General features: G+C 36.9%; 1 protein-coding gene across 4 annotated transcripts in view; it reads right to left on the bottom strand.

The window, feature by feature from the left end:
* LOC117711703 (aldehyde dehydrogenase 1A1) overlaps positions 1-17,492 on the bottom strand; it is a 135,030-nt gene that overhangs the window by 22,622 nt on the left and 94,916 nt on the right. For all 4 annotated transcript variants that reach the window (XM_076918365.1, XM_076918372.1, XM_076918370.1 and 1 more), the window contains 3 exons: positions 15,718-15,822; positions 3,547-3,687; positions 1,222-1,351 (listed from right to left, as the gene is read on the bottom strand). In XM_076918365.1, the coding sequence (XP_076774480.1) occupies positions 1,222-1,351; positions 3,547-3,621 (205 nt within the window). In that variant the 5' untranslated portion in view covers positions 3,622-3,687; positions 15,718-15,822. The remainder of the gene's footprint in view (positions 1-1,221; positions 1,352-3,546; positions 3,688-15,717; positions 15,823-17,492) is intronic.

Below are 17,492 nucleotides of genomic sequence, written 5' to 3'. Positions count from 1 at the left end.
TGCAAATGTTTCCAATGTCTCAAATTTCCCAGGGTCATGAACCTTTAAGATGGTAAATGGTTTAAAATAGTAAAAATGTAAGCAGTGTTTTTACTGTTTTGAAATTGTTAGGTTTGTGTGCGAGTGAGTGAGTGAGTGAGTGAGTGTGTGTATTGTTGTTGTGGTGGTCTACTAAGTGCAAATGCAGTGTCTTTTAATCTACGGGAAAAATAAAATAAACGAAAACAAGTTTGAAGTGACGTGGTTCTTTTCTGGATTTGGCCAAGTCCTGTGCCTTACTCTGATGTGGTTACCTTGGGAATTTTGTTGTTCTGTGTTTTGTTCTGGCTTCCACAGGAGTTTACTGCTACCACAGCAAGTACTTTTCATGTCAGAAACCACAGGTACTTTACAGAGTTTCTTCTTGGTTTCCTAAGACTGGAATAAGAGCCTCAAAAGAGCCCCCTTTATGGTACCTCCATGTTCTCATTCTTATCTTCTAACTTCCTGGTAACCACTTTCCATACTGAATCCTTCAGTTAGATTGGCAGTGCCCATCAGGGACAGAACTGGAAGTGGATTATTTGAGTTCCTAAAGTCTTTACAGGTTTAGACATGAAACTCAGCCTCTACTCCATTCCCAAATTGATTATTTTTCACTTGAAATATTTTTCATGCATCTGTTCTGCTACACACACACTGAGTAATGCTTACACAATCACTTCCATGCATAGTTCCTAACTCAGCTAGTAAAAATACTCTCATCTTTGTAGTCTTTAAAATATGTTAATATAAATTAGTTTGTTCTAAATACACTCAGTTTAAAAGAACATAGATTAGTATACCTGCCTCTTTCTGGACCATATATTTTCTTAAAAAACTATATTATAGGAAGGATATCAATGTTGTTATGGAAATAAAGCATAAATCACTAATTTGAGTAGGTGGCTTTGGACAGTTTGAGCACTTAGACAACTCCCTTGAATTTGTAACTGAATCTATGATAATTGTCTTAGTACTGCCTATTTTCTACATAGTTTTATTTTCTGCATATTAATGGATACAACTTTAAAAATGTCAACTTTTAATAGAAATTCCTTCTTCAGAAAAGGTGTTTATTCAAAATCAAAAAGAAGATAATGTTTGCCTTAGTGTTTGACAACTTTATCAGAATTTGAAGTATCATTGTGATAGTGGCCTGGCCTCTGTTACCATCTCCATTATTTTTCCAAGTATACTTACCACTCGGTATTGTTTGACCATGGATCTTGTCAGCCCAGCCTGCACAGTACTTTAATGCTTTTATGCAGCCTCCTAAATCCGACAAGTATGCATTGGCAAAGACTTTCCCACCATTAATTGCCTCCATTGTCTAAAAAAACCAACACAAAACACAGTCAATAATTGCAACCAGAATATTAGATTAATGAAAGTGCTCCATGGAGCTGTAGAGATGGCTCAGTGGGCTGATCTTACACCCCCACTGTGTGCATCATGGGCGGCTGTTCCAGAAGAGCCAGTTTAATTTCCAGCATGATAGCTTAAAATCATGTACAGCTGTAGTTATGTGTGATATTATGCCTCCTTTCTGCATTCTGAGAGAAGCAATCACACACATAGTGCATAGACACATCTGCAAGGCAAACATCTACACACATGAAATCACTTAAAAGAAACAAGAATGACCATATACTCATGTGCATATGAGTAGCACATTTGGACTCAGAAGTTTACTGAAAAGAGTAAAGAAAGAATGTAAATGAGGTGGTAGGTGACATGGGGGGAGTAGAGAGAGTTGGTAGGAAAGAGTTGTGGATGGATATGATCAATATCTATTTTATAAATGTATGGAATGTTATAAGAATTAAAAGCAAATTAAAAATACATGGTGCGCCAGGTGGTGGTGCACGCCTTTAATCCCAGCACTTGGGAGGCAGACACAGGCAGATTTCTGAGTTCGAGGCCAGCCTGGTCTACAGAGTGAGTTCCAGGACAGCCAAGACTACACACACACACACACACACACACACACACACACACACACAAAACCATCTTGAAAAAAAAATTAAAAAATTAAAAAAAATACATGGTCAACATTTTCAGTAGTCAATATTTGAATATGAAAGAGAGCTTTGTAATCATAAGAAATTTCAAATTATCTTGATTAAACTCCTGTTTTTAAAACAGAGCCAAATAACGTTTTTTATGGCCATGTATCAAGATCCTGGTAGTGGAGATAGTAAGATTCTGGTTGTGTGACCCTTGTGCTCTTTCTATCACATTCTGAGTCCCTTTCAGCTAAGCAATGTCTAATCACTAGGTACAATTTCACAGGTACGCAGCTGTGAATATGACTTGTAGTCTCCTTGTAATCTAACAAGAGTTCTCACAGGATCGCACTTGTCATCCAACTCTAGAGACAATTCCGTGTTTGCAACTTCTCAATGCCTGTTTAATTATTGTCATATTTCTCGCAGATAGAAAAATCTATTCATACAAATGGAGCTCCTACTGCTTTCTCCATGAATTTTCCTCAGCAGTTTTCAATGATGATTCTGATGTGTAGTCAACATGGTAACAACTATTTGAGTAATCGGACTATACATTTCCAGACATTCTGACCTTGTAGTGTCTTGTCTTCCTCTTATTTTCACTCTGATTATACAGGTCTCCTTGGAATCCTACCTTCTATGAGGTGATCTATGAGCCAAAGCTCTCCTTTTCCAGTTTATATTGTCCACTACCTCAGAATTTATACCCATGCGATTTTCTGTGTCTGTTTTTTATTCTCTTTGACCTTTCAAGGTGACAGAGGCCATTAACACTCTTCATGCCACAGGCAAGTGAGAGAAGCCATGTTAGCTGTGTTCTTCCTATACAACACAGAGGATGCTGTGGTTTTATTGCAACAACTACTGATTGTATTTTTCCCCCAATTTTGAAAATTTCAGCAAATCTGAGAAAAGCATAATTATTTATAAATAATTGGTAGTGCTTCCAGTAATATGAAGATCACAAAATATAGTTTGAAATCTCACTGGAAACCATGCTGCTTTCAGTTGGCTTCATTAAATAGGGGCACAAGAGACAAGAAAGTGTGTTCTCATCTGTATTCTATACTGACATATCTATCCACAAAAATGAAAAAAGCATAGTGCCCAAAACAGAACCATGATTTTAGTCAACATTAAACCTAGATTCTGTTTGTGAATTCTTTTACACCCAGTGAAAACAAAAATCACTACTGTTTGAAATGACATTGTGAACAGATATCTTGGAGGAGAAGGAGCCATTGTAAAAATATTTTGGCTTAATATACTACAATTTATTTTAGAGCAATATTTTGGTACTTTTAAGAGATTCATGAATATTCCCTGGAAAGACGTTATGATCAGTGAGTCTGAGAAATCAAGGACCTTATTAGAGGAACATTTACAACATTTAGAGAAAAGGAAGGGTGATTTAGCATATGTTCTCTTAACCAAACTAACTGACTGTCCAGTTGAAACAGTCAGTGCTCTGGGGAGCTATCTCATGCCTCTGTTGTTGGCATTGGTTAATACTCACAGCCAGCAGCAGACGGTCTCTTTCTATTAAGTCAGCCAGCTTGTTCAGCAGGAGTCCCCTCTCTGAAGCATCCATGGTGCGCCATGGGGAGCCAATCTGGAAAGCCTGTCTTGCAGCCTTCACGGCTTTGTCAACATCAGCCTGGAAATCACAGATCAATCCATTCAGGATATTAAAAATAACTAGGTGAGCAAGCACAACGCAACAACCTTCTGAACTTAGACACGGTTCTTACAAACAGAAGCTCTATTAGCCCCAAGTCCAGAAATTTACACGATTAACAATCTAGTCTGTTATAATGGTTTCTCTTGATTAATATTTAAGTTCCAGTTGTCTATCAAATAGTTAAATGACTAGCGATGCCATATGTTAATAGATGTCACTTTATCCTAGTAAAACTGGACACTATTTTATTTGAAATAATGTTCTAGTTAATTTAGACACATTAGCTTATTTGATTCATAAATGAAGGAGACTATCTCCTTTACCAAATTAGGACTAAAGTAGCAAGTTAATGTTCTTTCACATTGTACCCCATTAAAAATGGGACTCATCATATACATACTGCACTGGTTTGCATGTGAGATGCGACTACAGGCTCAAATGTTTTAACAGTTGTCACACAGGGGTTAGCACTATTTTGAGATGTTGTAAGTGAGGCCTTATGGGCATAGGGACTGAGGGGTAAATGTAGGCATGGCATGGCACGTGAGTTGTAACCAGGATCCAATGGTGTCTGGAAATCTGTGATTGCTGGTCCAGTGAGACATGAGGAATCCTAGCCCCACACTCCAGTCACTGTGCTCTCTTCCCTGCCTTCACCATCACTACAAATTGTACCCTTTCCAACTGCCACCATAAATCCTTCTTCATTACAGTTGCTTCTGTCAACTATTTTTGTACTCAGATAAGAAAAAGCAAATAGCATGCAGACCCTTGTGGATTTGGTCTAATGCTGCTTGTATTATGTTAATCTGGTCCCCAAAATTGCTCATCTGCATCTAAGAAATTGAGGAAACCCTGCACCCAGTAGGTTTTGATTGGTAAATAAAGTCAGCAGCTAATGGCTGGACAAGGGGACATTGGTGGCACTTTTAGGATTCCTGGGCAAGGGACTGAGAAGAAGGAGAGAAATAGCTGCCATGCCTGGGAAGGAAGAGAGCCACCAGGTCTGAGAAGCACAGAAGACAGAGAGATATATGGCATGTAGGTACCAGGGAATGCAGCCAAGGGGGCTGCAGGTCTGGGTCCAGGGTAGCAAAGATGGAATATATATTTTAGTAGTAACTCAGAAATATAGGAGGAGGGTACTTCATCCATGTGGAGGTTAGGAAGTGGTCCACCCATTGAGCTGTTTAAATATAAAGTGTGTGTGTGTGTGTGTGTGTGTGTGTGTGTGTGTTTCATTAAGGAACCCAGAACATTGAGGTGGGTAGTGAGGAACACCACTGCCAATACTAGGGTCGATTTGAGTAAGTATAATTGGGTACTACAATAGCCCCTTCCTTCTGGGACTAGTTCCACTGATTCTGCTTTTGCTCTTCCCACACAAAAGGAATGAGCACACATTTACAGTAAGAGGCAAGTTATTATTTACACTTTAATTCGAACTTAGTGAGAGTAGAGGTGCTGTAGAGTCTCCACAGGCCACAAAGCATAAATGTTAGTTGAGATCCTGAGTGAGCTGGGCCCAAAATACTTTTCTCCCCATCAGTAAAGGAATGAAATAGGATGCACAACCTATCTCATCCACAGCCAGTCACTTTAGGTTATTCACCAAATCTCCCTGAGGTCTTTTCCTTTCCTACCAATAAAATGTAGAACAAATTTGCCCTGTAATATTTAGAAAGAACGATTGTGTGTGTGTGTATGTGTGTGTGTGTGTGTGTGTGTGTGTATATATATATATATATTAAGGTGGGATAAAGGAACAACTACTAAAATATAACATGGCCTTGCTAGATGGCTCACTGACTAAAAGGCCTTGCTTCCAGACCTTACATCTCAAGTTCTGTCCCTGGGTTCACATGGTAGAAGAAGAGAACCATCACCAACATGATGTCTTTAACCTTCACATGAAGGTATAACACCTGTACATACACATGTGTGTATGTTTGTATGTGTATGTGCATGCACATTCATAGTAAATAAACAAAATTTTAAATGCAGTTAATTTAAAAATTTTTGTCTATAAAACTGGTATTTTCTGGAACTCCATAAATCCTACATGCCAGTGGATCACAACTTTATTTAGGAGACTAAATTCTTCTTGAGAATTAGAATAGCTGGAAGGAAAATGACCCTATAGTTTTCAATTGCTTGTATTTGGTTGAACCTCAGCTTAACCTTCACCTTAGAGAGCCACAGAAGGCCAAATTAATATCATTTTTCCTCAGAAAGCATCCTATAAGACACCCAAGACTTACATGTCTGCAAACTGAAATGGAAATAAACCATTTCATAGTACAAATCTCCTGCATTTATGACAGCTACAGCCTCAAAATTCCATATGTTAAATACACGTAGGGCACTTCACATATGAAACATCAGAACTTAATCTAAACTGCCTAATATGGACTGTGTTCCTTAACAAGTATTGGATGTCTTGTTTCATGTGTTGAATTCAGTCTGCTGTAGTGGCTTGCCCATAGGCTTGTGTGGCCAATGGAGACTCCTAACAGCATCCCAGAAGACTACTGTACTGTCAATCATAAGCCTGGAAACAGTTCAATTTTAAATCAAAATGTCCAGTTTCTATTAACTGTGTGTTGCTTTCCAGTCTTAGAAAAGTTGTAAACTTATCAGCCCAAATTGTATAAATTGAGGATGACAGTCTGTATTTATGAATGGTATAGGAAGAACCTTTTTTAGATGTACATTCTGGTTTGAACAGGTCAATGTTTAAAACTACACACAGATATTCTTTTGCTATGCTTCCTTACACACTAGTGTCATTTTTTCCTAAGGAATGATGAATTTGTGTAATTATATATGTGGTTATTGTTTTGTTCTGTTGAAAATAATGTATAGCTTAGGCATCATGTTGACCACGTTTTTGCTTGTCATTGGACATTTTTTTTTGTTTTAAAACACATTTTCTAAGCTCTTCCTAAAGAAATTAAGAGATCACTGTTATGGTGAAGAAACAGCAAACCCCTCAAACTATTAGAGCTTAACCCTATGATCTATGAATACCATGGCTTTTAAACACACACACACACACACACACACACACACACACACACACACACACACACACACATCTTTGTTAGACAGACCCATGAAATGCAGCTTGTTCGTGGATCTTTCTGCTCAGTGTTATGTCATTGATCTTTGCCAATTCTGAGCTGTATTGAGCCTCAGGCCTTCCTCTATAGATGGATTTAAAAAAAATGGTTTTGAAACAAACCTTGCCATTTGAGAAACCCTCTTACTGTCATAAATAATTGTATTCTTATGTTTATTTCTTTAGGCCATGGCTTCTCTTCTTTCAGATATATTTCATCTTGCAGTAACAGAAAGAAAGTAAGGATGGTGAGTTTTCAGTGAAACAACCGCCCTCTTTGAATTCTGATTTCTGTTTTTAACCTTGTAAGATTTGAGAGATCCAAACATCCACCTGTTTCTATAGCATTCTAACTATAAGTCAGATAATGAGAGGACAGTGAGATGAAGATTTTGTACTGAAATATTCATCAAATTGGAGTAACATACAACCAAATATCACTTTATCATATAAATTCATGAGCTTTGCTTGGTATCCATGAAGAACTGCTCCCCAAGTCCCAGAAAAATAACCTAAAATCATAGATGCTAAATTTACATAAAATTTGCATATAACCCACAGGCCTTTTAGGTTAAGTCTAGTTTTCTTCTGGTACATAAAACAATACTAGGTATAGTCGCTATACTTTATTATTTAGAGAATAATGGCTAAGAAAGCCTGTGAACTCTGTCTTCACAGCTGTGAGAGACCTCATGACATCATACATGTCAGCAGCTACCCATTCCGATCCTACGAGTTTAGTTAACAAATGTGGAACCTGTGGATACGGATGGACCACTCTATTCTACAGTAAAATACGTTGTTTGAAGTCCGTTCCTCTTGTTCAGGAATAACAGCCTCACATATTCTATGTGACAGACATGCTAAATGCTCACTAGATGGAGGCAACTATGATCCTAAAAGACAAACCAATGTCAAGGTGGCTACAGCATCCTAGTCTGTTCTAGCACAGAGTTCCAGTATTTTCTGCTCTCTCCTACATAGGCTTTGTTATGTATTGTTAGCCAGCTTCTATTCATTATCTTCCATTCCCACTATCTCCATATGGATGCCAGACTAATATCCTTTGAAGGTAAGATCTTTAGTGCCACAATTATTACTACAGGTAGTATCATAAACCTTTTCTATTTATAATGGCAAGGAAGTGGAAGCAACTTAGGTGTCCATTAATAGATAAATGGAAATAATAGAATATGCAGTTGTAAAAAAAAAATAAAATCAAGAAGCCTGAAGGAAAAGGGATGGACTTAACATGTAGAATATTATGAGAATATTATGCAAAGATCACTCAAACTCAGAAAAAAAATTAGAATGTTCTTCGTGTGCAGATCCCACCCTATAAGGTATAAATAAATGCTTATATGTGGACAGTTGTGTGTATGTAAAATAACATTTATAAAGGAGACTAAGAAAGAGTAACGGTAGTGAATGTGGCAGCAGAGAACCCAGGAAAAAGACACTTGAATAATCTGTTGTGGTCTTTTGTGTTGGATAAGTCCACAAAAAAAATACAGCTGATTGTGAAAGTGTAAAATCCCAAGTGAAGTTCCTGGCTTCAGAATGGCCCTTCTAAATGTGTGGAACTTCACTGAGATGCGTCTTTTGGGGCTTGGGAAGCTTTTGTTTGAGTGACTTATTTACTCCAGCTGTGTATTATTGTTTTTCTTTGTGAGTTCATCACAATAAAGTGATTTGAAAATGAGGGAGGGGCTTTACGCTCCAGGCACAAAGGCAGGCTCTTCATAGCTCCCACATTCCTATTACAGCTAAGCATCATGTACCTTGTTTTGTAGGTAAATAGTTGATGCTTGTGAAACACAGCAGAAAGTAGAGGCAAATTTCTGTTCTAGATCTGACCTCCATAGCTACTCTACTGTCTCAGCAAGATGGCCTAGCATAGCTGCTTTAGGTATCAAACTTATTATTCTCTGAATTACAGACTGTAAGACTTCTTGCTATTCTTTATTATTTAATACACATTTCATATTTAATTGTTTTTAGTGTCTTATAAAACTAACACATCATGTTATTATCATATAAAATCATGCATTATGCTGTATGTAATTTGTTTATTAAAATTTATATAATAATCATATTTGAACTGATTTCATTACATAACAAAACTTTTGCATTACCCAGTGTAGTAATCTCATACAAGATTTTTAATATGTTTTCATTATTTTAAAGTAGACATTTTGTTTATTTTAATTCAAGGATGGCATTTCTAATATTTTTTTAAATTAGTAAGATAATAGGATTAACTGGGATTTTCTATGATCAAATCCTGGTGCCGAGGGAAAGTAACATATTCCAGTTTTAAGTCAGAGCCTGCAGGCTGAATACATACAGGCAGTTTCAGTGAGAGCCAGAAAGCAAGGATCTCTAAGACTAAATGGTGAAGGTCCAAGTCCCTCCGTCTCTCCTACAATACCCATGCAGTAACTTCACTCAGAGATGGAGAAAATAGTAATCAGATCAGTTTTTTTCACACCTGTCTACAGCACTTACTTTAATGGCCATTTAGTTTTATCCCTCCAATTATCAATTAGCTCACGCCCTAGAATTAGTCAGTGGTTCCTAAAGGAGCCACTGATGTGAAAAGAAAACCCTTCCCACCCATAGGCATGCTTCACTTTTTAAACATGCATTTGCTCTGGCTCCTTCCCCACCCTTGAGATACCATGAAAGACAGGATGTAGCCCATTGGCAGCCCCATTTTGCTGTGAAGGGAATTTCAAAAACCAGCCTTTAACCTGTGACCTAATGAGTCAGTCCAGCCTATCAGGTTTCTTGTGACTGTACACTTTACCAGGTTAGGACCTTTCACTGAGCCATGCTAGCCACTCTACATTAGATTCCTCATAAATTGTTTCAGCATCAACTATTCTAAAAATGCAGTTGCTTAGTAATTCCAAACAAGACACAGATACAGGAATGTGGTAATGAAACAAGCTCTTGCTTATCTATCATGGACCATTTCCTTAGAGGAACCATTTGTCCAGCCAATCAGACTGTGACATGACCTGTAGCTTCCCTGGCCGTGAATTAACTTTTTGGATCTCTTCTATGGAGGGGCAGTTGTCCCAAAGCACAGAGCAAATCAGTGCTCACTGGCAAGATTGCTGGGATGGTCACCAGCTTTCTCTTATGCAATTTAGGAAGAAGGAAGACCTCCCTGACTGCCCCAGCAAAGTCTCAACCTAGCTCACAAAGTTTTTACTGAACCCAGGCTGAGAATTTTGTTTTCCTAATGACACCAATCCCATTGCCAAAACAAGATACCCATACGAGCTAAGTATTCAAGGTTTCAACGTTAAAGCATCAAGAATATGAGTTTTTGTTAACTGCTATCTACAAGTTCATAGGCTTGAGTATAATTTTTATCTACGTGGAGAAGGCCTAGACAGTGGATGGGCTCTTAGTTTACATATGTCTATGTCTTACTGTATGTGCAGCTTATTTTTCTCGTTCTTTCCATTCATTCTGGAGATAGTAAAATGATACTGTGGATCTCTAGAAATCTCACATAAGTAAAAAGCAGTGAACAAATTAATTTAAATGTAATGAACAAATTCTCTCTTCCTTCTAGGATCATCTTGGAGGCTTCTGAATCACTTGTGGCACAGAGCCATCGATGATAATTATCTCTGTCTATGTTTAGCTCTCCAGAAGTCCATGAAGATTCATTAATGATTAAACCAATAGCTGTAGCCATCCACTTGTGTACTCCTCTAAACCCACATTTACTGTTATGCACCCTTAGACATTTCAACAAGGGCATCACAACACACTCTGGAGAAGAGAAGCTGAGAAACTATATGAAGAAGAGTTAAGTAGAGTCTTTTCTTTTATGATACATAGAAATTAACTCAAAGGGACCAGCAACCCAAATGAAAACACAAAACTATTGTTCTACTGAAGAAAAAAATGGGCAAAATAACATCAAGATATTGTACTAGACAGTGATTCTCCAAAGTAAAACAATTAAAGCAAAAAACAAAGTAAACCTGTATCGTTTCAAATCATAATTTTGCAGAAAAAGTGGGTAAACAGGTAACCTGCAAGGAAAAATGTCAGATAATTTATCTGAAAAATATTTTATTTCCAGATTTTGTAAGGGACTAATATAAAAAATCTTCTAAAGAATCTACTTTAAATGGAAATTATCTCAAAAACCATAGCTTTTGATGTGTAATAGCCATCAGGAATATGAAACTATGTTCACATTGCTGGCTGTTAATTGAATTCCAAACAAAATGATAATTGACAGATAGTCTCCTACTCTAATCCTAATGATTATTAACATGAAACAGAATGTAAAATCTACTGTTGGGACTGTGGAAGAAATAAACCTTTACATACATTACATACATTAATGGGAATCTGATTTCACCATTATGCTGTGCAGTCTAGCATAAAGATTCCTCAAGAAATGAAAAATATATAATTTATATAAGCTATTTATCCTGATTCTGATCATACAACAAGACAAAACAAAACAAGTTAACCAAAGAGATACATTCTACTCTGTTGGGAGCCAACTTTTAGCAGAAAGCGGCTATCAGCTTTGCAGCCATCTTGAGCCATATACCCTGACATGAGACTTGGATTACAATAGCCTACAACAGTTGAGCACACTCTGATAACATCTTGCTTTAGATACCCAGGACTTTCCTTGGGTGTGTGAGATTAAAGGTGTGTGAGATTAAAGGTGTGTGACTTAAAGGTGATTTAGAGATCAGATTTAGAGACAAGACCTAAGGGCATGATTAAAGGTGTGACCAAAAGGCATGGCTTAGAAGTGAGATATATAAAAGATGAGAGAATCAGATATTTTAGAGAGTACAACTAGGAGAACAATTTGGAGTAACAGAGATTCAGACACTAGGAGTAGGAGTAGATATTAGACACTCGGAAGAGAACAGATTGACTACAACTAGGAACTAGGAGGAGTATAACTAGGAACTAGGAACTAGGAACTCAAGACTTGGGACTTGGACTAGGAAGAGAGACTGAAGAATAAACAGGATTGAATCACACTCTGTCTGGTCTCCATTCTTCAAGTCTGTCCTCACTCTCTCTCTTGCTGAACCCTGACCCGAGGACTGGAGCAGCAGCTTGGGCCAGGATACAGTGGTCGCCAAGCACGGAGTGGAGAGGGCCTCAACATTTTTGGCCACCCAAAGTGGGGCAGCTCGGGCCACAACATTTTTTGGCGCCCGGACGTGGGACTAGTGCAGTTCTCAACACTACTCTTACAATGATTTTGGAATTACTCATATTAACCAACATATTAAACTAACTCAAGTACTCATGAGGGAATAAAAGAATAAAGGATGTAATGTGATCGAGGTGTATGCAGATAGAATCCTATCTCTGCATCAAAATCATGACGTTGAAGGACATTATCCTAAATGAATCAAGTGAAGAATATAAAGATTCTGCATGGTTATAACTCACAGTGAAATTCAAACTATAGATATCAAAGAAGAAAAGTACTCCATAGTATTACTGGAGCATAATATGAAGAACAATCAAAAGTAAATAGTGGGTGAAATTGATTGTTAGTCATAGCTCCAAACATACAGAAGAATGTTAGTCATAGCTCCAAATATACTGAAGAATGGTGAGGAGATAAAAATGTAATTACCCTGATCTGACTGTTATAAATAGTATACATATATGGAATTAATATGCTTTGTCTCATAAATATATATAATTGTTGTTTTATTATTTGGTTTGGGTTTTTTTTTTTTTTTTTTTTGAGAGCAGTGAGGTCTCTTAATGTACCACTGGATGTCCTGAAGCTCACTATGTAGATCAGGCTTGACTGTAAGCTCATAGAGATCCTCCTGCCTCTGCCTTCTGAGTGCTATTCTTTAAAAGTATACATCGTCCCAAATTTAAATGCTAATGATGACCCTTGAGAAAAAAACACAAATTATTTTCTTTTATATTCATTGTTTCTAAAACTCTGCTACTCCATCCCCAGCTAATAACATTAGCAGTAGCTGAAAAAATATTCTGGAGTGCCAGTTTCCAGGCTCACTCTAATCTGTGCTTTTATAGGCTTTCTAGAAATTCTTGTGCCCACCAATTCTCAGAAGCTCCACTTATGTCAGTAACTAGCTAGGTAAATACTAGATTCCCAATATATGGAGTAAGGGTTATATAAAAATTCAAAGCTTGCCAGAATAGAAAAGTTTCCTTGATATGCATAGTGTACTAGCACCTGATTATATAAAAGAAGATGCATGATTAGTCTGGGAATCAAGGGGTTCTCTCTGGCCTATCTTTATATATTTTATTTAGCCTTCCAAGAATTTCCTTTTTCCTTATTTTATGTGAAATAAAATAGGAGGTGGAACAGAATGATACAAATGGGGAACCCATGAAATCTCACTATGGAGTGGCTTGCCAGGACCCACTCTGGAGCACCACTGTGGGGACAAGCACAGAAGCAGTGAACAGGCGTCAAGCTGTGGGAAGAAATGAGGCACTGGGCAGAAGTTGAAATTCTCCTTTTGATGAAGTGGCCTAATACGAGCTCATAGATAAAGGTTGTGTAGCATTATAAAGGTCTTTAATGATGGACTTCCCCCAAAGCACTGAGAAGCACAGGGACGAGCCCCACAGGGTGAAGTCTTTAGTGCGCGTGCAGAATGAAAGAGAGCAGCCTCCAGAGGCCATCCTTGTTCTCTGTTTATTTCTTGATCTTTTGTTCGATGTTACATTTGGAGACCTTGTCCTTGAAGGCCCTGATCTAATTTTGTGCCTGTATTACTGTAATCTTAACTCTTAACCTCCACAAACCCCACAAAAGTTCTAAACCTAAGATCTGTGGCTATCTGAGATATGGCGGTGTGGCTTCATAAATATCTTAATATTTGTGGTCACAGGGAATGAAGGTGAGCTGTTAAGGGGCAGACAATGACAGAGCCATGTGATTGTCAGTTAGCTGAAGCCCAGTGTCAGGAATGTTAGGTTTGCTGACTCCATCTTTTTTCATCTAATGTTACAGAGATTTAAAGCTTAATGTTTTCTCAATGGCTACTAAAGGGTAACTTTTTTCAAAGTAGTCCTGGAGTCACATATATATTTTACATGTGTGTTCAGATGAGGATTCTGAGGGCTTTCTGGTTCTTGTTCCTATTCAGTATTTGCCACTTCACTATTACTTTTATAATAAATAGTGACACAGTGGAACAGTGAACCCACCATAACACTCATCCTGCAGTCATAGGCTTTGACTGTTATCACAACAGTGATGCTGATTTTGTGAGCCAATAACACTGTCAACTTGAATAAATTAGTTAACCTTGCTATTCTTCTTCTTTATTTTCATCTGTAAATTCAGCCAGAAAACAGAATCTCCCTTTGCCCCTTTTGTTAGCTACAGTGTAACCAATGTGAGGTGAGTCATGCTATCATTCAAATTGAACATGATTGATTGATAAATACTAACTTTATGACTTGTGAGTTCAGGGTACAACAGTTCGTTGGCTGTTGGTATTCTTGTGTATATATTCACATGGCACCTAAATGTACATGTTGGGTGTCTTCTTTAATGTCTTTTTATGATACACTTTGATACACAGTATTCCTCTGAATCTGGTGATCACTGATTAGCAAGCTGGTCAGTAAGCCTGGTGGATCCGATGTCTCTGCTGCCCTCACTCTGGGCTTATAGTCTGCCCTCACTTTTAGACATTGTCACAAATTCTGTCATTTTTTTTCTGAATCTTTTAAATTATTTTATTCAATTTCATCAAAGTAGTTACATAAGATAGTACTGTAATTATAATTTTGAATATTAAAAAAATTCTATGAGACATTCTATAAGAAGCTTGTGATTCAAAATATTCTTTACTTATTTTTTATATTGTTACAATTATCTTTCTTCATGTAAGTTTTTCCATGTCAGCGTTTCATAAGAGGATTTCTTGACTATAATTACTTGGTTACTAGAATGTAGATTACTGATCAAAAATTTTCCATGGTTAATGCAAATTAACCATCATGTTTATTGTTTGACAACTTCCTTTAAAGTTTATAAATGTTTGTAGTGAATATTGCTCTGTATTATTTTGGTATGTCCTCCTTTGTGAATATGTCTTTGTATATCAAATAAGTTACCTTAAGTATGATATGTTATTAATCTAAGTATAAAATTTTTTGGATACATGGAAAAAGTATTAGAAACATTATCATTTTCAAATATAATTAATGCTGTTATTCTATAACTTGAATATGAAATATCATTTTTCTGAACCTGCACATTTTAAAGTTTCTTCTCCTTTATAATTATACATTTACTACTGACTTGTTCTTCAAAATGTTGTTAACTGCAATTAAACCCTATTGTTAAATATGATAATTGAAAGAGTATTGATTAACCAGAGCATCATTTTGTACTCAATTATTATAAAATCAGTTGTGGTGTTTTTTAAAGAGCTTTATAATGTTAAATGTTCATCATTTCATTTGTGTAATATTTTTCAGGGTGTAGGATCTAGAAAGAATCCTTTCAATCTAAAAATGAATGTTTTTAATTGAAATAGAAATTGAATTTTCATCTAATCCATATTTGTTGACTATTACATATAAGCTAGAGATATTATAAATAAATGGCTTTTGTGTGGATGATAAAGTTCAAACTCAAACCCTCAAACTTGTACAGTAAGTATTTTATACATTGAGCCATGTCCCTGACATAAAAAAAAAAAAAAAAACCAAAAACCCACTGGGCAACTGAACATTTAGCCAATGCCAGAGCAACCATGTTTTCATGTTTTTCTTTGAACTTGCAATGGGTTTTGAGCTCATAACAGTGAGAAACAAACACTCCTGTTGTAAAGTAGAGCTGTGGGTGTTGGGAAACTTACCTTGTCCCCTTCTTCCACATGACAAATGACCTCCTCAGTTGCAGGGTTAAGGACAGGAAATTTCTTGCCACTCACTGAATCATGCCATTCATTGTTTATGAAGATCTGTGATGATAAAGAGAAAGTAAATAAAAACACTTAAATATGCCACAAGTTTGAGAATTTTTAAACTAGTGTTGAAGTACTATATCACATCTACAGCTTACATGTCTTGCCCTGTCTCAAAATGCCCACTATTTGCTGTATTTATCATGTAATAAACATATATACTCATTTATGTATACTAAAGTAAAAAAAAAGTGTGCCAGGTGGTTTTTCACTTTGACCTTTTGTCCCACAACCACTGAGCTCAGCCCATACAGTCCCCCATTCACTTCCTTAGTAAACATATCCCCCTCTGCTTCACTTTCCTTCATAAGTTTCTCAGCTGGACCCTCACAATTTTCTTGTTATACTTCAAGCTATCTTTAGCAGCATCTGCTCATGACCTGTTCATCAGTTGCTCCAACTCAATGTAATTTATTTTGTTCCAAAGTAACACACCAATCACCTACTAGAAAATTAGTAGGCTTTGTTCTGTATTAAAGTTAGAGACACACAACCTATGAGGTTGAAACCAGTCAGTCATTATAGTCAGCCTTAAAAATTAGCATAGAATTCACTCACTTTCAACATGGGGGTTGCATTATACCTCAGATTTTTGATGGGTAAACTAAGAGATCAAATATCTCTCAATATGTAGATAGACTCATAATTCCATGCCCTATTTTGACAACTGTAACTTTACTTAGAAATAGCTCAACACTAACTGCATTTTGTTATGCTGTTAGGTTAACCAACTAGTTCCTGCCAAAGTTTACATCCTTGAGTTCTTAGTGATATGCCTGCCATGGGTGACTTCTGGCCCATGATCTCCTTTGGTTCAAGAGTTGTTACATTTCTTGTCATTGTGATGTTAGAATCATGCATCTAAACTGAACACTGCTTCTTCAAACTAAAGGTAGTAGATGCCCAAGAAATGAGTCAAACTAGAATTATTGAAGTTTATCTAGTATGTTTCAGAAAACTGGAGAGATAAGCTGTGAGTACCCGGGGCTCTCCGTGATTCAGATTTAACCTTTCATATTAAAGACAACTGTGAATCCAGTGTCTGTTTAGTTTAGTTTTACATAACCAAATCCTGAATGACCACTTTAAATTGTTTATTGAGTTGCTTTCTTTGGCAATTTTATATGAGCACAAAATGTACCCTGATTAGTGCAATGGTTCACTTCTCTAATCTTTCTCAATCTCCATTAATCCTCCCAAGCTCTCTGTGCACCCTTTCTCACATTCATGACTTTCATGGTATTTGATTGTTTACTTATTTGAAATGTGAATTTAGTGAGGATCAACTGTGTGTCCAAGAGTTTGGAAATATCCATCAGAAGTCTCGTAGGATCACCATTGGATATACAAGTAAAATGATGACTACCTCACCCCCAACCCCCCAGAACCCATTAGTAGTCGGTTGTTCACCAGAGAGTCACAGTGACCAGTAAGTCCCTCCCTGATCCATGACCTATTCATAGGCCCAATTTCATGATGTCTCATTGGAGTAAGCTACAGGCACTGATGGATCATGACTTGCCTTGGCTGTGCCGTGCACAAATGGTCACAACTCTGATCAGAAAAGCATTTGGTAAAATAATGACTAAATATGAATGGAAGATACTATGAAAAATTGGAAAATATATTGCGTAGCCCTGGTCCTGAAGGTTCATAATCTAAAATGA

This window comes from Arvicanthis niloticus, chromosome 1 (genome assembly GCF_011762505.2).
Source record: "Arvicanthis niloticus isolate mArvNil1 chromosome 1, mArvNil1.pat.X, whole genome shotgun sequence".
NCBI lineage: Eukaryota > Metazoa > Chordata > Mammalia > Rodentia > Muridae > Arvicanthis > Arvicanthis niloticus.
Note: the sequence above shows the minus strand (reverse complement) of the source record. Positions and strands in the feature narration are given on the sequence as shown.